We start from the raw sequence: 25,113 nt of genomic DNA on the forward strand, positions 1-25,113 counted from the left end.
GCGGGGAAGGGGCGGTGCGGGGGCGGTGTCGCAGCCTGAGCTCCAGCCCAAGCCCGAGGCGACGGGAGCCGAACGGGAGGCGCGGAAGCCAACACCAGGTCCCCAGCGCCGCTGTTGCCTCCGAGCCGCCCGCGCCCCTGGCTTGCTGGCAGCGGCTGTGAGCGCCGAGGCCAGCCCCTGGCCCGCGGGTGGATAGCCAGCGCCATGGCCAGCCCAGAACCACTGCGGCCGCGCCTGTGCTGCCTGGTGCGTGGCGAGCAAGGCTACGGCTTCCACCTGCATGGCGAGAAGGGCCGTCGCGGGCAGTTCATCCGGCGCGTGGAGCCCGGTTCCCCGGCCGAGGCGGCCGAGCTGCGCGCTGGAGACCGCCTGGTCGAGGTCAACGGCGTCAACGTGGAGGGCGAAACGCACCACCAGGTGGGTGCCTGCGCCCTGTCCCAGCTCGCCGGGCCCCCTCCCCGGGAGCACGACCATGGAGGTACCAAGGACCACCCGGCCAGTGCTGCCTGCGCCCAGGCCTCAGCTCCCTGCTCTCGGCCAGGAGGGGGTCGCACCAGGGCCTGCGCGCCCCCATCCCCGCTCGAGGAAGTGGGGGACGGAGCCACGGAGGCAGCGGCCGCCGGCCTCCTTCCTAGTACCCCACCCCCTAAGCTCAGCAGTCCTGCACCTCAGAGGGGGAATCCTGGCAGGGAGGGGCCCGCACTGCGGTCTAGATCTTTAGGCTTGTTCTGGCCTGGGTGTACTAAGTATGTAGGTGAGGGGCAACTTTTGTACAAGCTTGTGTACTCACCTGGGTATGAGCGTGAGTGTGAGTGTGCAGGTTTCTCAGAGGATCACCCATGTGGGCAGACAACTATCTACTAGTATGTGAACCTAGGAAGTGTCATAGTAAGGGCACACCTGTGTGTGCCCGCATCAGTGAGTGTGTATGGGTTGGACTGTGTACATGTGAATATACAGGTCTGCACCTAGGTGTGTATGTGCGTGAACAGGTCTGTTTGCTTGGACATGTGTATGTGAGCTGCGATGTGTGTTGGACATGTGTGTGAGCTGGGCTGCGTGTGAAAATACACAGGTCTGCACGCCTGGATGTGTGTGAGCTGCACTCTATGTGTGTGTGTGTCCAGGCTTGCATGCTGACCCGCTTGGCTGTGTGTAGTCGTCAATGTGTGTTGGCAGCCAGGGTACTCGTGGGTGTGCTGGCTGATGGTGTCTGGATCCCAGTAGGAATCACTGCTGGTGACAGCACATTCCTCTCCTTGGAGGCTGCCTGGCCCTGCAGGTGTCACTGGGCCGCAGCCCCTGCCTCCTGCAGCTGGAGAGGAAGGCCAGAGGGAGGGCAGTGTCTCCTCTCTGCAGGGTCTGACTCCTGAGGGTGTCCATTTCCCACGGCCAGGGACTCATCTGGCTTGTGTACAGCTGCTCCTGCTCAGGTTCCTCTGTGTGCCCCCTGCACCTCTGCATCCATGATCCGTTTGGGTGCCCAGCCCTGGGGTCTAGAGATTAATATATTGGTCCTTGGCTGAGACAGGAGCTGAGCTCCTGGGCCCTTGTCTATCCATCTGTCTGCTGTCCTGTCTTCCACCCAGAATGTCAACCTGATAAGGCTGTTTACTGAAGGAAGGTGGGGGTCAGGGCTAGAGGGCTTGGCTTGACAGACCACAGGGAGAGGCTGGCAAAGGTGGTACCTGATCACTGTTTAACAGTCAACTGCCACCCTTGTCCCTGCTTGTCCCAGGCTTCTGGGTGCTGGTCTAAGAACTTCACAAGTCCTGACTGGGTAGCAGGGATAAAACTCTCCCTCTCTCCCTCTCTCTCTCAAATAAAATAAAAATTAAAAATTCAGTACTTCAGCCCTGGCTGGTGTGGCTCAGTTGGTTGAGCGTCATCCCCTGCACTGAAAGGTCGCCAGTTCTATTCCTGATCAGGGCATGTGCCCAGGTTGTGGGCTTGATCCCCGGTGGGGGTGCGTGCGGGAGGTAACCAATTGATGCCTCTCTCTCTCTCCCTCTTCCCTCTCTCTCTAAAAATGAATTTTAAAAAAAATTTTAAAAAATTTAGAACTCCACACACAGGACCCCATGGGATCCTCCTACTGCCCCAGGAGGGAGGACATGCAGTTATAGCTCCCATCCTACAGATGAGAAAACCGATGCTTGGAGATGCTGAGTGACTCGTTTGGGTACCACAGTTGGGAAGCAGCGGGGTGCTGCATGGGGAGAGAGGAGGGACAGGGAAACACGGGTCTGGTTCAGACCCTCCTCTCTGTTGACAACTTCTGCCAAGCAGCTGATGGGAGCCCCATCTGTCCTCCCGCAGGCCTTGGGGTGGGGATGGGGATGTTGCCCTCCTTAGTCCAATGCACAGTGCTCCTTCTCCCTGCAAGGCTTACACTGGCATGCATGCCCCATGGACACCCACATGCTCTAGACATGCAGGCATCTGCACAGACACACAGATGGGCCACATATCACACTTGCCCCACAGTTGGACCTGCCCCTCCACACCTCTGCCTGCTGGGTCTGAATCCTGCTTACAGCATCATGTGTGGTACCTGAGAGGTGCCTTGCCACAGGAACCCTGCAGGTTCAGCAGGAATGGATCTATGCTCATGGTCTGGAGCAAAGAGAGGGCCTAGAGGCAGGGATTTAGACTTCCATGCCCCACCACTGAGAAAAACAGAAATGGGCACAGATACACCCAGACTGACACCCAGAGAGATGCCTCTCTTTCAAACCCAGACGGAGGACAGACCGACACAGATAGATGCACGCCTGCACAGTTGCCTCACCCAGCTTCCCACCCCTGCTGGAGAGGACCCTGGGCTGAGGCAAGGCCTGGGACCACACTGAGGCCCTTGTCGCCTGGGCCCTCCTGTCAGGAGCCCCAGGAGAGGAGGGAGGGAGCTGCTGAAGCCGGGGGTGGGGGGTGGAGCCGGCAAGCCTCTTGGTCCAGCCACCCACCCCTAGTAGGTCAGCCTGGCCAGCCTTGGGTGGTGCCACTGTCCATGTGCTGCCCAGAGAGCTGGCTGCTGACCCACTACCACCTGCCTGTCCCAGGTGGTCCAGAGGATCAAGGCTGTGGAAGGGCAGACCCGGCTGCTGGTGGTAGACAAGGAGACAGACGAGGAGCTGCGCCGGCGGCAGCTGACCTGCACTGAGGAGATGGCCCAGCGAGGGCTTCCACCCGCCCATGACCCCTGGGAGCCAAAGCCCGTCTGGACACGGGCAGGCAGCCTTGGCTGCAAGGATGGCCAGAAGGTATGGCAAGACTCTGCCACAGGGACCACCTTGGCTTCTCCCAGAACCATCTTGGCCTCTCAATGGCAGTCTCTGTTTCCGGTTCCCTCCAGAAGGCACTGTCTCAGTCTCTTCTGCCTCTTAGGGCCCTTCTTTGCCCCTGGTGACTACCCTCTTGGCTATACTCTTTCTGCCCTGAGACTGTGTTAAGCTGGGTAGGATGAGGGCAGCCTGGCCATTCGCCCCCCAGCCCTCTTCCAGGATGCTCAGAGCCATCTGATCTAGGTAGGGGCCACTCTGACAAGGCCCCCTCCCCAGTTGAGGGGCTAAGGAACCCAACCTAGGGAGGAGCTGCTCGGATGTCCTGGGACTGAATGAGCCCAGCTCTGTGCCTGTGTCTGGTGTTTATCCGTCTGGCTCTGTCCCTGTGTCTGTCTCTAGGCACCTGATTGTTCTGTGAAGGCCTTGGGGGTGGGGGCTGGACCTCCTCTGTGGACAGTGTATGGTTGGGGGCACCAGAGGAGTCTCCTCTCTTAGGACCTTGTCTCTAAGCTGAGTCCTCATCTGATGGTTTATAGACTGGGGCACCTCCCTCTTCTTCCTGCCCTTCTCCCCATCCTCAGGCTGGAAGAGCTGGAAAAGAATTTACCTCCTTCTAGGTTTCTGGGCCTGGGGTGTGTGTGTGGGGGGGGGGGGGGGTGGGGCGTGGTGACCCTACCTGGGAAGCATCCGGACACTGGGAGGAAGAGCCTGGGGCTGCTAGTTCCTCCCTCCTGGAAACCCCATGTTAGTGTCTCTCATGTTCTCTCTCCCTTTTTAATTTTTAAAGAAAAATCAATCCCTTTAGGAGATTCAAGCCCAGGGGTTCCCCAGATCCCACTTTGAAAACCACTGGCCTAAGCCCAGTGGAGGTGTGAGAGCTGAAGTTTCTGGGTGTGCAGGGGATCCCAGCGTCTGCCTTACCCTATGCCTGTGACCTGGATGGAGTATAGGCCTGTGCTTTTTGTTCTAAAGGGGTATGTGTGCTCAAGGACAGAGAAACCCTGGGTGGGTTGGAGGGGGGGTTGTCTCAGGTATATAGTGCCAGGCCCTATAGTTTGCATTTTGTCCTGGGGCCAGCGAACACTGGAATAGGGGGTGTTAGGGTCAGATTTGTGATTGCAGAGGGTTCCTGGGATGGTGTGCTGGCTGGGCCCCTCCCAGGCCTGAGGGTTGAAGCCTTCCTCCTCCTTGGGCATCTCACACGCCACCCCCAGGAAGTGCCCCTCCTTCCAGACGTTTGTCCATTGACTTGGACACAAATGGCTGAGTTCACCTTCCTGTGGAAAAAATTCTCCCTCAGGCCTTATCTTCAGGATGGGGTGGCCCACCTAGTCCTTGGGTGGAGCCTTCCCCCTCTGCTATTTCAGGCTCTGGGGCTGCAGGAAGCCCTGGGAGGGGGCTTCCTCTGGGTATATTTTTAGAGGAACAGAGTGGGGCCTGACTGGCATGTTCCTCTGTGGTTCAGGCTGGCCAGAGGATAGAGACCCCCAATTTTGTTGGCTGAACTCAGATCATCAGAAGGAGGCACTGGGCCTTGGGGGTGTGTGTGTGTGGGGGTGTGATGCTTGCATGCAGGGCTCTGCTCTAAGGGGTAAGGTGGATGTGTGTGGTTTGCTTTGGTGCAGGATGAAGGGCCCATGCTTCCTGCCCCTGGGAGGTAAGGGCTGGGCTGGAGACAGGGCCCTGTAGGCCACTTATACCCTGTAGGCCACTTATACCCTCTCAGCCTGTTACCTCCTGTCCTGGGATTGGGAGGAGAGAGACGGAGCAGGGGAGGACACTAATGTGGCTGGCCCTGGGGGCTGTCGGGGCCGTCAGGGCCTTGTCAGTGGCGACTCAGTCCCAGGCCAGACAGGGCTAGGGGTGGCTGCATCTACCGTGCAGCCAGTCCAGATAGTGATGATAGGGGACAGCCCCCACAAGAGCCAGAGCAACTAGCAACCAGTGGTGCCAGGTGGGGGCACTGGTAGACCCCGGGTCCTCCTCGTCCTCACAGGAAGTCTGGTTTTGGAGGCCCTTGGGGGCTGAGAGTGAGTGGTGGCTGCTTGGCATAGGACCTTGTCCTATAAGAGGGCTTCTGGGGCTCCTTGCTCCTGCCTCTGCCCCGGGAGCTGCAGTAGGACTATACTATTCTGGGTCGGGGTTCCTCCCTTACCTCCCTGTCTCCCCAGCTGTGAATCCTGGGAGCAGGGCAGGGCCTTCCAGCAACTTCCTTCCCTTCTTGGGACGGAAACCTAGCCGGGGGGGGGGGGGGGGGGGCGGCCCTGGGCTGGAGCCTGAATAAGGGAGGGGGGCTCAGCCACCACCCTGTTCCCCAGAGTGACTCAGCCCCATGTCCCCACCTGTCCCTGGGGAGCCTGGGCCTCAGTGAGAGGTAGATAAATGGGGTGGCAGCCTGGGCCAGCCAGAGAGTTCAGGCCACGCCAGCTGGATGCTCACTGTCAGCCACTTCTATCCCGCCTCCATGGCCCACTCCTGGAATTCCACACCACCCGCCCTGGTCTCAGGAGCCCCTCCACCGAGCCCATCCCAGGGGCTTGTGCAGGTTAGGTGTGGTGGGGGCAGGGTGGGCAGTGAGGACCCCAGCAGCCAGTTTAGCTTGTGTCCCCCAGGGTTAGGAGAGGGGACCCTGGTGTGAGCAAGCTGGACCCTGAACAATGGGGCTTTTCTCTGCCAGCGCTGGTGAGTCACCATCTGGCGGGGGGGGGGGGGGGGGCACAGCCTGGCTCCTGGGGTACCCCCATGCCAGCCTCTTTGTCTGGTTACAGGCACAGCTAGGAGGCCAGGGCTTGTCCAGTTCTGGGGCGGCCCTGCTGGGAGCCGTGGGAGCCTGAGGGCCTGGCTGGGAGAGGGCAGGAAGTGCTCTGAGCCAGGGCTGGGAGTGAGGAATGTGAGCAATGTGCTGGCCCGCCTGCGCCCCCTCCAGACCCACTGTTGCCTGGTCTCCCACAGGGCCTCCCTGCTGGGTCATTGCATTGCAGCCCCTTAGCTTGTGCGTCCAGTGCCAGGTTTGGTGCTCCGTGGACCCTGGTCTCTCATAAGGAGAGAGATTAAGGCTAGACATTAGGAGAAAATTCTTGGCTTGTGTGATGAGAGGCAGCTGTGCTGGATTGAGGTAGGGATGGCCAGTATGGTTTTGAACCCAGATGTGACTTCAGCCTGGCCTTATGGCCCGGGATGCCCCCAAATCTGTGCCCCCCAAATTATTTTCTCTTTTGGGGGCCTTGACAGATCCTGCCCTGAAGGTTAATGTGGAGGGTGTTGGAAGAGGCCACAGGGCCCCATAGCATTGGGCCATCCTTTCACAGGTGTGGGTTGCCTTATGTGTCTGTGTAGCATGTTTGCAAACATATGTTTGGATATCTGGTCTCTTTGACCATGGGATGTGCCTCTGCTACCTGGGCCCATGTCTACATTCCAGGCATGGTCATGTCCCACTTCCAGGTTCCATGCTTGGCCCTGGCCCTGGCCCTGGCTCTGCTCTGTCCCAGCCAGCCTTGGGGGGCCCGTGCTCCAGCGGCCTGTACTTAGAGGCACCTCTGGGGAGGTGCGGGCCCTCCTCAAAGCTGCACACTTGTACCTCCAGGTGTGTCTGTGAGAGTCTCTCACCCTCCAGTTTAGACCATGTTGCCCAGCTGAGGCCCCAGGGAACTGAAGAGCAGCAGCTCTGTCCCTGGAGCTCTTGGGGTTATAGGGCCAGATGGTGGCCTGCAGTGGGTGTCCCCAGGGGGCTCTAGGCAGTCTTTGGGGGTCAGGGAAGGGGTCTTGGAGGAAGGGCACAGGCTGAACAGGAATAGGGTGCTCCTGACAGGCAGGAAGTATTTGGACCCACAGCAAGGCACCCACCCGGTAAGGAAAGACACTTTTGGTCCCACAGCTGGGTGGCCACCAACTGGCAAGCCAGAGCATTCACGGTCAGATTTGGGGTTTTGAATCAGTTTGCAGGCCTGGAGGCTGGAATGGCCCAGGGGGTGGCTGGTGCTGTAGGGAGGCAGGTACCCAAGGCCTGGAGACCTTCCCTGAGGGTCACCCCCAGCCTGACCTAGGGTCCCTCCAGCACCCTTAAGGGAGGGGCCTGGTGAGCACTCCCACCCTGAACCCTTTCACCTGCACGCGCACTGGAGCCCTGAGCGTCCCGGGAAACCTGAGCTGCTGCCTGCCTGCTCACTCCGGCCACCGCCATGTTTAATTGAGCACCGGTAGCCGCTGGCCACTCAGCACTGTGGTCACTGACGGCCCCAGGCCCAGGCTGGGTGGGGGTACTGGGGCCTGGCCCCTGCCAGCAAGGCTCCCTGGCCCACAGCCCTCCTGCAGGATGCCAGAGGTAAAGCGAGACAGGGCCCTGGGATGTCGATGGGGGACCCTCAGGGCACCATAGGCCCCTGTGTCTCAGCAGGGAGGGCAGCAGGGCAGGCCACACCCTCGGCCCTGTCACTGGGCTCCTGCCGCAGCAGCCCAGCCGGTCATCCTCCAGTCTCTGGGCTCGGTGTGGGTAGGGGTGGAGGTGAGGGTGGCTCCAGCTTGCTCTGGAATGTGAAAGCAAACACAGTAGCACTGCCACCAGCCCTGTGGGAGAGAAAACAAAACTGCCCAAGCCGAGGACTCTGCAGAGCCCTGCACTCACAGAGGGGGGTGGGGAGAGGGCTTGCAGGCAGGGCCCATGAGGACAGCTTTGTGTGTCTGTGTAGCATGTTTGAGAACATGTTTGGATAACTGGGACATCGAGCTGAGTGGCAGCGGGTCTCGCCTGGCCTCTCTTAGGACCCTGGCCTGTGCTCAGTGCTATCCTGGAGCCTGTTAACTCTCCCAACATCCCTAAGGCCCTGGCCCTATCAGAAGTCATTTTGGGGTTTGGGAACTAAGACTTTGCAGCTGGAGCTCAGTCACAGGCAGCCTAATGCTACCCCCCCACCCCCGCCGGGTGTGGGTGTACAGTGTTTGTCTCTGCCACTGGGCAGGGCCTGATGCCCAGTGTGGGGTTATGGCTCCCTACTGCCCACCACCACTGCTGTGCTGCACACTGGGGGCCAGAGGCTTTGGGGTGGTGTCAGTGGCCTCTGGGGTGAGAGACCGGGGCTGAAGATTGTCCCGTGTGCCTGCAGGATGTCAATGGGCCCCCGAGAGAGCTTCGCCCGAGGCTCTGCCACCTTCGAAAGGGCCCTCAGGGTTATGGGTTCAACCTGCACAGTGACAAGTCCCGGCCAGGACAGTACATTCGTTCGGTGGATGTGGGCTCGCCGGCCGCCCACTCTGGCCTCCGTGCCCAAGATCGACTTATTGAGGTACCCATCACCAAGGCTTTGGGGTGGCAGGTGCCTGTGTTCGTCTGTGCCCATGTCCCCTGTGTGCATGTCTGTGCCCGTGTCCCCTGTGTGCATGTCTGTGCCCGTGTCCCCTGTTTGTGTGTGGGCCCCAGGTCCTCCCTGGGAGGAGGGGAGTTTCTGGGAACTTGAGCTGGCATTCCTCTTGCTGCCGTGGCTGGTGACAACATTGATGAATATTTGATGTCACACCTGGCCAGGCAGCTCGGGGGGCTGGTGGGGGCCTGCCCTCAGTGCTGTCCTGTGCTGCCGGCGGCAGGTGAATGGGCAGAATGTGGAGGGACTGCGCCACGCAGAGGTGGTTGCCAGCATCAAGGCACGAGAGGATGAGGCCCGGCTGTTGGTCGTGGACCCGGAAACGGACGAGCACTTCAAGAGACTGCGGGTAACACCCACCGAGGAGCATGTGGAAGGTGGGCTGCTGCCCTGGGGGTCTAAGGTGGGCGGGGGAGCATGGGGGCTGGGCAGCCCTTGACACACTGTCCCCACAGGTCCACTGCCATCACCTGTCACCAATGGGACCAGCCCTGCCCAGGTGAGAGGATGGGTGGAGGTGGACAGGGTGGGTCCAGGAGACTGGAGTGGCACCTCTAGGGGTCCCTAAGCCTGACAGAGCTCCCCCATATTTGTCCTTGTATATTTGAGGTTGTGACACCCAATCTGGCCCGACACTCCCAGCTGTAATGCCCTCTGTGGATCCTGTCCTGGGTCAGCCACACCCCAGCCCCACACGGCACTCGGGCCCCAGGGCTACTGCCCTTGCTGTTCCCTCTGCCCAGCACTGACTGGCTACCTGGAGTGTCCGTCTCTCCTCAGGAAGCTGTTCCTGGCTTTGCCCCAGGTGACGCGCATGTGGGTGATTCATGCATCAGAATAGCTCCTCCCCATTGTGAATTGGCCAGGGCCGGGCCACCTGCCTCTTCACTGTTTAGTGTCCAGTGTCCTACCTACACTAAGCCTGGAGCATAGTAGAGGCTCGGTGCCCACTGCCGAATGGAGGAATAAATGCAGCTTTGTGTGTGCGGGTGTGTGTGTGTGTATGTGTGTGAACACTAGTGACAGGACAGGGCAGGGCCTCTGAAGCTACTACACCTTGCCCTTGGTTTCCCAGCTCAATGGTGGCTCAGCATGTTCATCCCGAAGTGATCTGCCTGGCTTAGACAAGGACAATGAGGTAGCAAATGTCCATCCACTTCCTCTGCTGTGCTTACACTCTGGGGGGGCCAGAGAGGCCTTTGGGGTGGGTATTTATGGAGCTTTCAACCTGGGCAGTGGGGCCACTGCCTCCAGGAAGCCCTCCTGGGCTTGCTACCTCAGCCCCACCAAGTGGCCTCTGGTGTGAGCTCCCTGGAAAGGGTTATTTATCAGTGTGGGGGCTTGGGTCCAGGGCTCACTCTGGCTACCTGTCTGCCCCCAGGACCGCAGCACCTGGAAGCACGACCCTTTTCAGGAAAGTGGCCTCCACCTGAGCCCCACGGCAGCTGAGGCCAAGGAGAAGGCAAAAGCCACCAGGGTCAACAAGCGGGCCCCGCAGATGGACTGGAACCAGAAGCGTGAGATCTTCAGCAATTTCTGAACCCCTCACTACCTGTGTGCTGGACCCGGGCCTTCTCCCTGCACGGACTTTGGGCCTCCCTCCTTGGGCCCAGACCAGAGCTCCCCAAGCCTCAGTGGACTGGAGGAGGTGCATCCTCACCCCCAGAGGCCGTGGTGGTCCCATCACCACCCAGGAACCAACCCACATCCCAGTGAGTCCCTGTCTTGATCCCCCTACCATTCCCGTGGGTGCTGGGGGAACGTGGCAGCAAGACTGGGGAGAGGGAGCCCCCGATATGTGAGAGACATTGAGAGAGGAAGAAGCAGCGGTGACCCTAGGGGCCGGGCCTTTGCTGCTCTGCCTGGGCCTGCTGACTTAAAGGAATTTGTGGTTTTGCTTTTTTTTTTTTTTTTTCCAAAAAGAGCTCCAGCTCCACACATGTTTTCACTTAATACCAGAGCTCCGCCCCCGCCAGGACATGTTCTCTAAATAATTGCAATAAAACAAGCCTTTCTCTACAAACCATTTCCTCCCCACCCCTTCCTTCTTGGCAGCAGCCATGCCAGTGGGAGTCCCAGGAACTTCCTGGGACAGAGGTAGTGGGCAGGCAATTTGAGGGGGCTTCAGGTGAGGCTGGGAGGCCAGATGTGGCTATAGAAGCTTCCCCTCAGCCTTGTCTTTGCCTTCTCTGGTGTGGGGGTTCACTAGGCCAGATCCTCTATGTCCCCACCACACCAGGGGTCTGGGATGCAGGGTCTGGGCTCTCGGAGGGGCCTGAGGATGGAGGCCTCCTGCCCCTGAAGAGGGCAGCCTCTGGACAGGCCCCTTGTTCCTTTGCCACGGCCCCCAGGCTTGGGGAGTGTGGCTGTGTGAGAGCCTACCCCAGGAGCGACTCGTCTTTGGACTTGGCCCCTGCCTGGTGCCCTCCCCCAGTAGACCCCACAGACTCTGCCCTGAAACCCACTGACATTGCTGTCTGCCCTGTAAGCCATAGCGCATCTGCGCCCTTGGAATAAACAGGCTTTCCTCACACCCTTGGCTGCCTCTGTGCTTCCTCAGGGGATGGGGGAATGGTGGTCTAGGCAGGAAGGTAGCAGCCTAGCAGCCCCATCCCCAAATCTCAGCTGCTGGAAACAGGTCTTGTTCTTTTTTTGTTTGTTTTTAATCCTTACCCGAGGATATTTTTCCCATTGACTTCTAGAGAAGGGAGGGAGGAGGGGGAGAGAGACACATCCATTGGTTGCCTCCTGCACAGGCCCCTACCGGGCTGGGGAACCTGCAACTGAGGTACATGGCCTTGACTGGGAATCAAACCCACAACCCATTGGTCTGTGGGCCGCCACTCTAACCACTGAGCAACCAGCCAGGGCAACAGGTCTTTCTTAAACCTCCCCTCCCTGAATCCATCCACCTGGTAGCCAAGTCCCAACTCTTCTCAGCTCCTGCTTCCCTCTCCCCCTGCCCTCACCGGACTACTTGGGATCCCTTCCTTTGGAACCCTGCCCTCCTCTCACCCCTGAGGCCCTTGCTCACCTCCTCTGCCTGGTGAGGCCCAGCTGCCTTACCAGCACTTCCTCTGTGAAGCTTTCTGGGCCCCTGGCACCCCATGCCTTCATATAGCCCTCCAGCCCCCAGCAGGTACAAAGGTCAGGCCTCATGCCCTGTGGCACCCAGCCTGGGCTTCCTGGTGTTCTTTTGGAGGCCAGGTGGCTCTGTAAGCACTGGGGGTAGGGCCTCCTGGCAGTGGCAGGCTCTCAGGGTGCACAAGTTCAGGAGAGGGGTGTTTCTGGGCCCTCAGCCAGCTGCTGAGGGAGGGAGGAAGCCCAGGCCTCTAGCGTCACCAGCAGGCTTCTTAACAGCTGGCTCCCATGATCCATCTCTTCAGTCTGGGCTCTTGCACCCACCCCCCACATACACAGCCCAGATTGTCACGTCCACATGCTGGCCTCCCAAGGGTAGAAGTTAGATCCCAACTGTTGCAAAACCCCAAACTTTATTATGAACAGGCTGTCGCTCCCCAACAAAGTCGCAGAATAGACATGGCCTTCAGAGTCCCTGTGCAGCTGGGCACAGGGCCTGGTTGAGGCAGGTCTGGCATCGAGGGCGGACAGGCAGACAGATCTGCTGGCCAAAGCCCACCAACAGTCCATTAATCTCACTCCACAGGTCCCTGTGGGGTGGGAGTGGGTTAATGCAGAGAGAGAGAGAGGGAAGGAGGGAAGGTGGAAGGGGAGCCCATCCTGCCCTGTTGTAGCACCTGGGCAGCCAGTCCTCCAGGGCTGCACGGGTCTCCTCCGGGGACTTGGTCACCTTCTTGGTCCACCCGAGTCGGTTGGCAATTCTGTGCACATGTGTGTCCACTGCTGCATGGAGACAGGGTGGGGTGAATGTGGGGCAGGTCCAGACTCCCCGTTCTTGCCCATGGTCCCACCCATTAGTCCAGGTTGGTGAGTCGCCCTGGCTTCCCACACAGAGCTCTGAGGGTCCATAACTGCACAGTACTAGCCAGACGTGAGAGTGGGTCACCAGGCCACCACTACTGCTGGGCAGGGGCTGTAGCCAGGAACCTGAGGACTTGGGCCCTCATTTGGGGTGCAGGGAGCAGTGTCTCTTGGCCCAGCCACTGGCTTTGGGTGCCAGCATGAGGCTATTGCCTGCAGAGCCAGCACTTGTAAGGAACAGAGTGGGCAGCCCAGCCAGACCAGCTCCAGCTGTTGTCACTTGGGTTGCAGCCCTGCTCCCCTTTACAGCCACCCCAGAGCCCAGCCTGGGCACCCAATCACCCAGGCCCCCTTGCCCAGCTATCTGCAATCCCTCTCCTCCTAACTGTCAAGGAGAAAGCCGGTCCCTGCTTCAGCTTTCTCTCCTGCTGCTAACAAGCCCAGGGAGAGGGTTACACCCTTGGATCCTCCTGCCTCAGTTTCCTCTTCCGTAACATGGAGGTGACTGTGCTCCCTGAAGCCCAACCGAGGGTCACACCACACTGTGTGAACCTCCTGTGGGCTGGTCCAGGAGGGCAACTGTCAAAGCTCAGAGACACCAAGTGCCTTTCCCAAGGTCACCCAGATGGGGAGGCAGAGCTGGGATCAGCTTTCTCATGAGGGAGCTTCTCCTGGGGAAGCAAGCCCCTGGGAGGCAAAGCCTACTCTCCCCAGGATTTCCCTATGGGTGACCAGAAAGGATGACATTTTGACACTCCTGTTAGGGCGGTGGGCAGGGGGCCCTTCACCCACAGACCTGCCAGACCATTCCCGGGAAAGAGAAGCTGAGGACAGCTGCCCAGATAAGCTCGAGGATTTGCTGAGAGGATGGCATCTTCAGGAGCTCTAGGGGAGGCTCTGCCTTGGCCCCCTCCTTGGCCCAGTTCTGGCTCTCTGGGGCTGCCATCCTACTCATGGGCAGTGCTGGAAAAGGGCCTCCACCCAGGGGGCAGGCTACACAAGCTGTGGGGATTCCCACCCCTTCCCAGCCCCGCCTTCTGGAGTCCCAGAGAGGCACTGGGGTTGGGGCATACAGAGAGGTTACGGGTCAAGCCTTGGTTTCTGGGCTGGCTGGGCCTGCTGCTGGGGCCTCAGAAGCCCCAACTCTCTGGGCAAAGACCTTAGGAAGCAGCCGCTGCACCGTGACCCAGATCCTGTCTCCACCCAGAGATCTCTGATGCCAGGCTGCTAGGCCTGGACCCAGGAAAGGGATTCCAGGAAGAGGCTCCCCCACTCCCAGTTCTCTTCCCCATCCCCCTAGCCCATTCCTCCTCTCCCTGGGTTCCCCTGTCTTCACAACATCACCCTAACCTGCCCACACTCATTCCAGAGCCTCCTGCTCTGGCCCTCTCTCCCACCTCATGGCTTTGCAGATGCTGTTCTTCTGCCTGGAACATTGTTCCTCCTCTTGGCCCCGCCTTACCCTTCAGCTCTTGGATGAGTTATCATTTCCACAGACACCGAGTCCATCGCCAGAGCCCAGCACAAAGTAGGTGCTCAGCAAATGGATTAGTACTCATCTCAGGCGGGACAGGCCTAGTTCAGCGCTGGCAATATCTTTCTGACCCTTTGGGCTGAGTTGTGGATGAGGAGACCTGAACTGGGGTTACAGGTCAGAGGGTGTGGGGAACCCTGACAGCAGTCAGCAAGCTCAGAGCTGGCCCCACCCTCCTCATGGGCACATGCCACTCACCAATGCCTGACACAGTACCCCAGGCCACAGCCATGGCCAAGTGCGCCATTTTGGGCCCAACGCCTGGCAGTGCTACCAGTTCTGCCACAGAGGCTGGGATGTCCCCACCATAGTTCTGCTGCAGGATGGCACTGGTCTGCTTGATGTACTTCACCTTGCTCTGAAAAATGGGGAGGGAGGGGGGTCAAGTGCTGGAGGTGGGAGTGGAGTCCAACCTGGGAGGACAAGGCCCGAGGAAGAACCACAGGTGCCCAAAGCTACCCAGGACACACTCAGAGGCACCTGTTTGCTCCTGTCCCCCAGGACAGTTTGCCGCTCTGTTGACTAATGAGTTTGCCGACCACTGCCCTAGGAGGTAGGAATGAACCAAGGAAACAGGCAGCCTGAGGGAGGCCCAATGCATGCCTGCCTTCCACCTGTTTGGGCCAATGGCATATCTTGGGGGTCCAGGTTGGGCTCCCCCCTGCCCCATCATTACCCCCAGAGGCCAGGCAGGCTAAGCAGGCGCAGCCATGCCAGGAGCTGGGTTCAGCAGCACCTGGACCTTCAGGAAGGAAGGCTGGAGTCTGGGGTTCCCTGCCAGCCAACAGGCCAGCTGGGCGGTTCCCATCCTGTGCCTGAGCAGACAAGAGCTATTTAAAACCCATCTGACACACTGCAACCCACACCAGTGCCTAGGGAAGTACCACACCCGCCTGGCCACCTTCAATAGATCTGCCTCCTGGCCACCCTGTGCTGTGGCCTCTCGGGACTCCGGAGGGGAGGGTGTAACACACTCCAGGGAAGCTCGGGGTAAACAAAGGGAAAGGTGGATGGGCAGCCTCAGTGAGAAAGGGAAGGGCCAGGCAGCTGGGTGGGGAGGTGGAGGAAGGAAGGGGTGGGCTGCAAACAGGAAAGGCCAAGGAGTTCCGAGGCCTGGACTTGAGGCCCCACTGCCTGGCCCACTGTGGACTGCTCAGAGGGGTGGGGCACTCTAGTGAGAACTCATATCCAGGCCCCTGTGGTCAGAAATGTCCAACCCAGCCTCCTGCCACCCCCACAGCCGCCCTCAGCGACCTGATGTCTTTTCCAGGCCAGTGGCAACCCTGGCCCTAGTTGCCACAGGCTGGGCTCACCCTCCAGAAGCCCACGGGGTAGATGAGTGTGCCCAGTGTGCTGTCATCTGTCTTCAGGATGTTATCCACCGTTAGGCCCTGGGCCCGCAGCCGCTGCATGGCACCCGCTGTCACCTGGTCTTTGGTCTGGCTGGAGAGCATCAGTGACAGCAGCACCTGGTACCTCTGCACCTGCTCACAGTGACAGGGACCAAAAAGATGGTCGGTCCTGGTTGCTCACTGTGGGCCAGGCTCTAGCCAAGTCCTTTACCCATGTAGGAATAGACCGGATGTCAGCTTCCTACCCACCTTGGCCAATGGGGGGAGGTGTGTGGGATCTGGTCTGGGCCTGCTTTTCATCTATAACATGGGGACAATAATAGCACCTGCTTCTCAGAATCCCTGTGAAGCTTAAATGAATTTTCACTACACTTAGACTTGTACCTGGCACAATGTCAGTGCAGCAACCATTGGCTGTTATTGTTATCTCTATGTGAATGATGCTACTACCCATTTTACAGACAAGCGAACTGAGGCCCAAGTCACCCAGTGGAAGAACTGGGATTAGATTCACGTTGATCAAAGGACCAGGCTCTGGGCTAAAGAAGTGCAAAAACTCTTTCTCTATCAGCAAATTTACTGAATGCCCCTGATGATTCAGCACAGTGCTGGCAGAAGGCAGAGCATGAGGCCTCATGCCACAGGTACCCCGACCTGTTGATTGGCCACAATGAAGCAGGTAATGCTGCCCAGTGAGTGCTCTGGGAGCCAGGTGTGCATCCTCTCAGGGTGGTGTCAGCTAAGAGCTACCAGGTGTCAGGCCTGAAAGGAATCAAGCATCTTGTTCAGAAGAGGGTCACCAGGCAGATGGGGCCCCTCCCTACCTTTGGGGGAACACTGGGATCATAGCAGTGCTCAGCCCCCAGCTGGTCCACAGGTGCGTCCTTCTCACTCCTCATGGTGCGGATGTTTGCCAGCTGCTGCTGCCAGTCCTGAGGCTCCCAGCTTGGCACCTTGATTCCCCCTCCTTTCTCACCATCTGAGGCTTCATAGGCCACTTTCAGGCTTTGTGCCTTCCGCTGACGCTTCACAGGGTGGTGGCTTTTCCTTCCTTCTGCAAAAAAATGTCACTCAGTCCCTTCAGTGGGGGACATAGGCAAGGATAAGGTGCTCTCTCATCTCTCATCCTTCATTCTTTCGACAAGCATCCATCATCCATCATCTACTACTGGGGAGGGGGTATACTCTGTCTTCTGTAGCACACACCCGGGACAGGTCAGCCTTCTTTGTGCCACTGCCCCCCTGTCCAAGTCCAAGTTAACAGATGAGAACTCTGGTTAACAGCCTCTACCATGATGCCCCTTAATCTAGTCTCCACATTGTCAGAGAGAACTTCGTAAGATCAAAATTGGCTTGTGTCACTTCCTGTTTAAAAATCCTCATTGGTTTTTCCTTGTGCTCATAATGAACTTAAACTGTCCTGGCATCAAAGCTCCTGCCTATCTGGCTGGACTTGTCACCTGCCTATTCCTTCTAGCCCCAGTTCCTCCCGCTATGCTTCTGGTGGGTCTCCTTTTCTGGACTACCCCTGGGGTCCTTGGGTGCCTATGGGAATCCCCTTCTGGCCAATCCTGCACACATCACTCTCTAGCAAGGAGAGAAGACTTGAGAGGTAAGCAGCTATGACAATGGGGCCAATCTGCCCCACAGGGAGCTTTGGCACAAGAGGAACATTTCAGGACAGGCTGCTGAGACCCAGAGAACGTCCTTGTTTAGGATGAGGGTCGGGGTAGTGTGAGCTCCTGGAACCCAGTCCCTGACTCCTGGGAAAAGGGCGCTAGGTGGGAACCCAGCAGCACGTAGGGCCGAGGAACTTGCTTGCTGCCGCTGGGTCTGCCGCGTTCGATGTCCGGATCCCAGCCCGCGCAGCTCGGAGCCCTCCAGGGCGGGCTCGGGACTCCAGCCCTCAGTCCCTTGCAGTTTCCTCCCTCTCCCCTCCTCCCTTTCCCTGGCCGGGTCGTGGCGCTACCTGCACCCGACTTTCCCCTTGGGAGCGGCGCGGCCTCTTCCCCACTCCCCCTCGGTCCGACCCCAGGTTCCCGGCTCCAGCTGCGGGTCACCATCCTCGTGCTCGCGGTGTTCATGTCGAACTCTTGCGGACTACACATCCCGGCGGCCCCCGCGGCACGGTCATGTGACTTGTCTCACCCATTCTTTTAGCCAAAGGAAGCCTAGAACTACGACTCCCAGCAAGTCGTGCGGCGGCCTTGGACGCCAACCGCTGCGGCAGTGCGCATTTCCGGCGGCAGGTCTGGGCAGGGGTGTGTGCTCCCTTCTCTGCGCTGGGACCGCCCGGCCCCGCGCGCCGCGGGCGCGGCTCGGGGTGAGTGCCTCGATGTTCCCCGACCACCGATGCCCGCCCAGACCGCGGTGTGGCCCGGCCCCGAGGGGAGGCGGCCGCGCCGGGCCTACTCGGTGATGAGGCGGCGGGGGCGAACCCCGCAGTGGCCTGGGCCCGGGTCCGGGTCTAGGCCGCGCCCCCCTTAGCCTGACCCTGGAGCTCCAAGCTCTCCATGGTTTTAAGTCATGGCCAGTGAAAGGGGGATCCTGCTTCCCGCGTCCCTCCGAGAGTCCTTCTTTACATGGCGGGGAGAGAGATGGCTAATGTCAGGGCTTCCTAGGACCCGCGGTGCCTACCCTTCACTCCTAGTTCCCCTTCCTCACCCCATGCACTAAGGGGCGGGCGGCCTGGCGTTTCCCAGGTTTATTTCTGGCCTCGACAGTGTGGCTGTGGTTAAGTTCTCTCCAGGGGCTGTGGGAGGAAAGGTGCCCACCAGAAATACAGGGTTCCCGGGTGGCTGTAGGTCCGCAGGGGCAGGTGTGTGGAGTTGTTTCTGAGATCTCTGCCTGTTGCCCCCCGCGCAGAGTCCCATGTTGCGTTCCTACCCACCATGGCCAAACCAACAAGCAAAGATTCAGGCTTGAAGGAGAAGTTCAAGATTCTTTTGGGACTGGGAACTTCAAGACCAAATCCTAGGTCTGCAGAGGGCAAACAGACGGAGTTTGTCATCACAGCGGAAATCCTGAGAGTGAGTGAGCTGCCTGTGTCTTCCCTGCTGGCCTGGGGGGTGCAAGGAAGGCTGGGTTTGGTCTGTCAACAGGTTCTGTGGGAGATGAGTTGCTGGTGACAGTCTGTTTGAGGCTGCTGTCCCCAGTACCAGGGAGGCTTACATGTCTTTTTTTTCTGGAGATTTAGGAAGTCAGAATCTTGACGACTTGGTTCAGCACATGAGTTAGTATTCAAACGTCAATTCAAGAAAACCTGTTTTATGATATGGGATATGAATGCCATGGTCTCCACAGGTGATTAGGGTGATGACCATGTGTAAACTACGTAGTAATTTGTGAGTTCCTGTGAGAAGTCTTTATTTTTCATCTTTATTTGAATCTCCCTACATTCCTGACACCATACTTTGTCCATAAATAAATGTTGTCTTTGTACTTTTGTTATTATTTTTATTTTTGAAAAACTTTTATTTATTGATTTTAGAGTGAGAGGAAGTGTGTTTATAGGGGAGAGAGAGAAACATCAATTTGTTGTTCCACTTATTTATACATTCATTGGTTGCTTCTTATATGTGCCCTGACTGGGGATCGAACCCACAACCTTGGCATATCTGGATGATGCTCTAACCATCTGAGCTACCCAGCCAGCACTTAGCTTTTGCACTTTTATTTTCTTTATTTATTTAAAAAAATTTTAAAATTGGTTTTAGAGAGAGGGAGGGAGAGGGAGAGATAGAAACATCAATGATGAGAGAGAATCATTGATCAGCTGCCTCATGCACATCCCTACTGAGGGTCCAGCCAGAAACCTGGGCATCTGCCCTGACCAGGAATCGAACCGTGTGACCTCCTAGTTCATAGGTTGATGCTCAACCACTGAGCCACACCGACAAGGCAGCTTTTGCACTTTTAAAGTATCCCATTCAGAAACTAGAACGCCGCCCTAGCCGGTTTGGCTCAGTGGATAGAGCGTCGGCCTGCGAACTGAAAGGTCCCAGGTTCGATTCCGGTCAAGGGCACGTGCCCGGGTTGTGGGCTCGATCCCCAGTCGGGGACTTGCAGGAGGCAGCCGATCCATGATTCTCTCTCATCATGGATGTTTCTGTCTCTCTCTCCCTCTTCCTTCCTCTCTGAAATCAATAAAAACATATTAAAAAAAAAAAAAAGAAATAGAACATATGTTCAGTTATCTGGTGAGTTACCCCTTGAATAACACAGATTTGAACTGCACAGGTCTACTTAAATGCAAATTTTTTGTGTTTTTTAAAAATTGAATTTATTGGGGTGACATTGGTCAATAAAATTATATAGGTTTCAGGTGTACATTTCTATAATACATCATCTGTATATTGCATGTTTACCACTACAAGTCAAGCCTCCTTAAAACTAGGTTTTTAAAAAATCCATGTGTATGTGGACCCTCAAGTTCAAACCCAGCATTGTTCAAGGGCCAACTGTATAAACAAAATGTGATACAGCCATACAAAGGAGTATTGCATGTCAAAAAAGGAACAGAGTGCTCATACATGTTAATTACAACATGGATGAACCTTGAAAACATGCTAAATGAAAGAAACCAATCACAAAGGTTCACATAATGTGTAATTCCATGTATATGAAATATCAAAGAATAGGCAAGCCCATAGAGACAGAAAGTAGATTAGGCTTTGTCAGGGCCTGGGTGGAGAAAGGAATGGAGAGTGACTGCTAAGGGGTATGAGGTTTCCTTTTGAAGTAATGAAAATGTTCTGTAATTAGTGGAGGTGGTTACAAGCATTGCAGATATGCTAAAACATGAATTGTATGATTTAATTTTTTTTATTGATAAAGGACGAGGGAGAAACATTGATTTGTTATTCCACTTATTTATGCATTCATTGGTTAATTCTTGTATGTGTCCTGACCGGGGATCGAACCTGCAACCTTGGCATATCGGGCTGAAGCTCTAACCAACTGAGCTACCCCACGAGAGCCTTAGTTGTATGGTTTAAAGTGGTGAGTTTTATATGATGTGAATTTATCACAATAAAAAAATGCGGTGATTGGAAAAAAAGTCTGTTTTCACTCCACTGAGATGGGGTAATGCCTAATTTCAGAAAGGTCTGCTGCAAGTCTCCAGAGTGGGAAATACGGTACAGTTCTTATGGTAGTCTGCGCTTGGCAGTTAGGAGATCTGTTGCCTGAGCACGGCCCCTTTTCTGTCTTTTACTTTTTCCAGGAACTGAGTGTTGAATGTGGCCTCAACAATCGCATTCGGGTAATAGGGCAGATCTGTGAAGTCGCAAAAACGAAAAAATTTGAAGAGGTAGGTCTGTCTCAGTTGGGATACTTCATCTTAGTGACCGGGAAGCTTCTGGAAATGCCCTGAGCACAACCCTGAGGGACCAATCCTCTGCGGAGATGGAGAGCAAAGGGATTAAGGCTTTCCTAGCAGATTTGAGAAAGGGGTTGTAGTAGTTTCCAGAAATGTCCTTACTTGTCCTCTTTTTTTTTTTTTTAATAGGTATCATTTTTAAAAAATATATATTTTATTGATTTTTTACAGAGAGGAAGGGAGAGGTATAGAGTTAGAAACATTGATGAGAGAGAAACATCAATCAGCTGCCTCCTGCACACCCCCTACTGGGGATGTGCCCGCAACCAAGGTACATGCTCTTGACCGGAATCAAACCTGGGACCCTTGAGTCCGTAGGCCGACGCTCTATCCACTGAGCCAAACTGGTTAGGGCCTTACTTGTCCTCTTATTACAGATTGGGGGAAGGAAAAATAGAGGTGTGTCAGGGAAGAGTGTGGGTTTCATAGAGAACAATTCAAGGCCCACTAGTCTGGCTTTTTGGGAGAGGAGTGTGGTTGGTGGTATCAAGCGGCCTTACAGACATAGGCATATTTATTTTAGCCAGCGCTTTCTAGGCTCTCTCCTGATGTCCAGGGCTCTGAGTTGGAAGCTGTCCACTTCAAGGGCTCTGCTCTAGCCCTGCATGGCGTTTTTGTGAGTCGGGGGAGATGTGGACCTCACACCTCGCAGATTCAGATCTGCTAAGGGGGAGAATGACCACTGCACCCTCAGCAGCTCTGTCTGAAACATGCAAGCTGCACATTACTAAGGGTAAATGTGAAAATAGTAATACTTTCAACATAAAGATACTTTCTTTTAAAAGTGAAAAGAGGTATTTGTGTTCATAAACTTACCTTTATAGGTATAGAAAGGTGAAATGTGGTTGAGCTGCTACATGTGAATAGTCAGATAGGTCTATGAGGCTGCGATAGTCTACAAACTCAGTGTCCATTTTTGTTATTGTTGTTTTGTGTGTTTTCCCCCCCATTGATTTTTTGAGAGAGTAGAAGGAAGGGGGAGAGATAGAAACATTGATGTGAGAGAGACACATAAGATTGGTTGCCTCCTGCACGCACCCAGACCTGGGTTGGGAATCGAGCCTATAACTGAGGTATGTGCCCTTGACTGGGAATTGAACTTGTAGGCCAGCGCTGTAATACTGAGCCAAACCTGGCTAGGGCTCAGTGTCCGTTTTGTTGTATCAGTAGGAATATTGTGTATGGGGCAAAGGAGGTGAAAGTTCAAGTATATCCTGAGTTAGTTAGACAAGACCTAAAGGAGTGAGCTCAGGAAAGGGTGAGTCATCTGAAAACCCCGGTTGAAGAGAGTCTGGGATGGTTAATATAGAGAAGGGAAGGTGACGAGAGATACTGGGTAGCTGTAGGGAACAGGAGCCAGGTCTCCCATGGACTAGGTGAATTTAGAGGCAAATTCCAGAAACTTGTACAGAGTTTTGTGGGTTTTTATTTATTTATTTATTTAATCTTTAAATATATTTTATTGATTTTTTTACAGAGAGGAAAGGAGAGGGATAGAGAGTTAGAAACATCGACGAGAGAGAAACATCAATCAGCTGCCTCCTGCACACCCCCTACTGGGGATGTGCCCGCAACCAAGGTACATGCCCTTGACTGGAATCGAACCTGGGACCCTTGAGTCCGCAGGCCGACGCTCTATCCACTGAGCCAAACCGGTTAGGGCTGTGGGTTTTTTTTTAAATTGATTTCAGAGAGGAAGGGAAAGGGGGAGAGAGATTAGAAACATCAGTGATTGAGAATCATTGATTGGCTACCTCCTGCACAACCCCTACTGGGGATCGAGTCTGCAACCGGGGCATGTGGCCTGACTGGGAATCAGACTGTGACCTCCTGGTTCATAGGTCAATGCTCAACCACTGAGCAACACCGGCAAGGCTTGCACAGAGTTCTTGACAGGTCAAGCAAGGCAGCAGAGGTGGGGAAGGGAATTGGTAGTGAGTGGCCTATAGCTGGGCTGGTGTGTTTACACAGAGGGAAGCCAGGGGGTGGATTTCTATGTCAAGCTACAGGCCCAGGGACCACTATGGTGCTTCTTGTTCTGAGTCTCTTCTACTGGCTTTTCCCACCAGAGTCTGAGCAAGCTTTAAGGTGGACTCCCTGTGATCTCTGGAGGCAGCCTGGGCAGTTTCTCTGTCCTGCCTGCCCTCCTCTTCCTCCCCTAACCTGTGGACTGGTGAGGGTTTTGAAGTGGCTTGCAGCTTCCCCTTGTCAGGCTCATGGTCACTATGGGCTGTGATAGGCATACAAGATGTGGGCTTTAATGACGCAAGATCTAAGTCAAAAGACCCTGTTGTTCTGCTCTGCCCTTTGCTCTCCAGTTGAGGGGTCCAGCACACCCTAATCTCTCTCCCCTCTTTGCTGGTGGCAGCATGCAGTGGAAGCACTCTGGAAGGCAGTTGCAGACCTGCTGCAGCCAGAACGGCCCCCAGAGGCCCGCCACGCAGTACTGGCTCTCCTGAAGGCCATCGTGCAGGGACAGGTAAGGGTGTTGGGTCTGTGCTCAGGTGGAGCTAGGATGGGTGTGGGATGATATTGGGCCACCCACTGACTGCTCCTGTTGGTCCCACTTGGATTCTTGTCTTTGGTGAAGGCACCAGGCCCAGGGCCTGTAGCTCCCAAGGTCTCTGTAGCTAGACGGCCATAGTGGGCATCCTGGCATTGCCTCTTGTATCTGTGGGGTGCTGGGCAAGTCTCTGGAGCTCCCTGAGCCTCACCTATGAAGAGGTTGCTCATGGCTCTTTTCTCCTCTGGAATGTTTAGGGAGTAAATGAGGCAGTTTATGCAAAATGATGAGAACGGTGCCTGGCATGAGAGAGCCACTGTACTGTTGCTCTTGCTGACCTCGTTCCCTCTCCCTGAGCCACCCATACTCACTGTGCTTTGGCCACACTGGTCTCTGCTGTTCCTGGACCACTCAGGCCACCTTCTGCCATTGCTGCCTGGAAGGCTCCTCCCCTCCTCTGTTTCCTCAACTCCTTCACACCCGTCTGCCCCAGAGGTCCCATCACCGTCAGTGCAGTTAGATCGTTGTCATTGTCCTGTGAGCACAAATGTGTCCACCCTGGGCTGTGAGTGTGGTAGAGGTGGGGGTATGGAACTGCACTGTCCCTACTCTGTGCCCACAGCCAAATACATAGTGGGTGCTTCACACATGCTGGTCAGATGGCCGGTGCATCTGGTTCCCTACTCGGAGCTGCTCTGATGTTCCCAATTTGTCCCTCATAGCCAGTTCCTGTGGGAAGGAAAAAAGGCCCAGAGTTGGGAGTTTTGGAGCCTACTGGACTTCTTCCAGCTGCCCAGAAAGCCCAGGTGACCAGGGAATCCAAGCTGGGCTGCTGACCTTGTGATTTTGTCTTCAGGGGGATCGCTTGGGTGTTCTCAGGGCCCTCTTCTTCAAGGTCATCAAGGATTATCCCTCCAATGAAGACCTCCACGAAAGACTGGAAGTTTTCAAGGCCCTTACGGATAATGGGAGACATATTACCTACTTGGAAGAAGAATTGGGTGGGTGCCACACTGGGTGTGAGGTTTCTCTGGCCTTGGTGATCAAATTTAATCTGGGATGTGGAAGCCACTGGGGCCCTGAGGGAGTGCTGCAGTTTGCAGGAATGGCCTACAGACAGCGCTGCACCACACAGCTCTGCTTACTCATGTACAACCTGGGTTAGCCACCCGAATCTCCTGGGGGAGCTTGTTAAAAATGCAGAGTCCTGGGCTTCACTCCAGACCTGCTGGCTCAGAACTCCTGGGGAATGTGTCTTAGATGTGCCTTTCAGGCAGGCAGGAGGTGGTCTGAGCTCTGCTGTAGGAAGTGCAGAATGCTGATCTGGGCATTAGACTGTGTCATACCCAGAGTGCCCTGAGGTTTCTGGGGGGCCGGGGCCGCCTCAGTGGGTCTGCCTCCTTGCCCTCTTCATGCCCTGGGTCTGACCTCCAGCTCTCTCCTTTGCTGGCTTTTCTGCTGCTTGTTCTGATGGTGTGAGGTTTCTGTGAGTCTTGAGATTTCATGTCACTGGTCAGGGGAGGAGGGAAAGGAGGAGGAAGAAGTAAATCAGACTAAATTCCTTGCTGTTGTATTGGCCAGAAATGGGCCTCAGCTGTTAGTTTGCCTCCAGGACAGGTGCTGACGGGGTCATGGTCAGGTTTGCTGTCTTAAGTTTACTTGGCTAACACCAAGCATTGCTTGTGTCTCCTTTGAGAGATTCTTTCTGGGGCCAGGGGGCCAGGAATCTGCCTCCTAAACATGTGTCCTGCTGACACTGGCACC

General features: G+C 56.1%; 3 protein-coding genes across 10 annotated transcripts in view; 2 read left to right on the top strand and 1 right to left on the bottom strand.

Moving 5' to 3' along the window:
• Positions 1 to 50: 50 nt before the first annotated feature.
• Positions 51 to 10,664, top strand: NHERF2 (NHERF family PDZ scaffold protein 2; the record flags this gene model as incomplete). 3 transcript variants are annotated; one of them, XM_080677769.1, is made up of 7 exons in its annotated part: positions 51 to 417; positions 3,060 to 3,260; positions 8,384 to 8,563; positions 8,862 to 9,015; positions 9,094 to 9,137; positions 9,714 to 9,776; positions 10,020 to 10,664. In XM_080677769.1, 7 exons carry the CDS (start codon positions 205 to 207, stop codon positions 10,176 to 10,178), a joined length of 1,014 nt encoding a protein of 337 aa, XP_080533895.1. In that variant the 3' UTR covers positions 10,179 to 10,664. The 3 variants fall into 3 exon arrangements, with proteins under 3 accessions (XP_080533895.1, XP_080533896.1, XP_080533897.1); XM_080677770.1 differs by lacking the exon at positions 9,714 to 9,776 and having other exon boundaries at positions 56 to 417; XM_080677771.1 differs by lacking the exons at positions 51 to 417; positions 3,060 to 3,260 and adding an exon at positions 5,746 to 5,826.
• Positions 10,665 to 12,117: 1,453 nt separating this feature from the next.
• Positions 12,118 to 17,581, bottom strand: NTHL1 (nth like DNA glycosylase 1). 2 transcript variants are annotated; one of them, XM_080680055.1, is made up of 6 exons: positions 17,436 to 17,567; positions 16,291 to 16,520; positions 15,428 to 15,598; positions 14,313 to 14,472; positions 12,397 to 12,502; positions 12,118 to 12,309 (listed from the first exon to the last, which is right to left on the bottom strand). In XM_080680055.1, exons 1-6 carry the CDS (start codon positions 17,548 to 17,550, stop codon positions 12,186 to 12,188), a joined length of 906 nt encoding a protein of 301 aa, XP_080536181.1. In that variant the 5' UTR covers positions 17,551 to 17,567; the 3' UTR covers positions 12,118 to 12,185. The 2 variants fall into 2 exon arrangements, with proteins under 2 accessions (XP_080536181.1, XP_080536180.1); XM_080680054.1 differs by having other exon boundaries at positions 12,118 to 12,502; positions 17,436 to 17,581.
• Positions 17,582 to 17,667: 86 nt separating this feature from the next.
• The window catches only part of TSC2 (TSC complex subunit 2), a 38,315-nt gene continuing 30,869 nt past the window's right edge, over positions 17,668 to 25,113 (top strand). For all 5 annotated transcript variants that reach the window (XM_080677128.1, XM_080677132.1, XM_080677129.1 and 2 more), the window contains exons 1-5: positions 17,668 to 17,789; positions 18,332 to 18,495; positions 20,691 to 20,777; positions 23,215 to 23,325; positions 24,206 to 24,350. In XM_080677128.1, coding sequence (XP_080533254.1) covers positions 18,358 to 18,495; positions 20,691 to 20,777; positions 23,215 to 23,325; positions 24,206 to 24,350 — 481 coding nt within the window. In that variant the 5' untranslated portion in view covers positions 17,668 to 17,789; positions 18,332 to 18,357. The remainder of the gene's footprint in view (positions 17,790 to 18,331; positions 18,496 to 20,690; positions 20,778 to 23,214; positions 23,326 to 24,205; positions 24,351 to 25,113) is intronic.

This window comes from Plecotus auritus (genome assembly GCF_963455305.1).
Source record: "Plecotus auritus genome assembly, chromosome: 7".
Lineage (NCBI taxonomy): Eukaryota > Metazoa > Chordata > Mammalia > Chiroptera > Vespertilionidae > Plecotus > Plecotus auritus.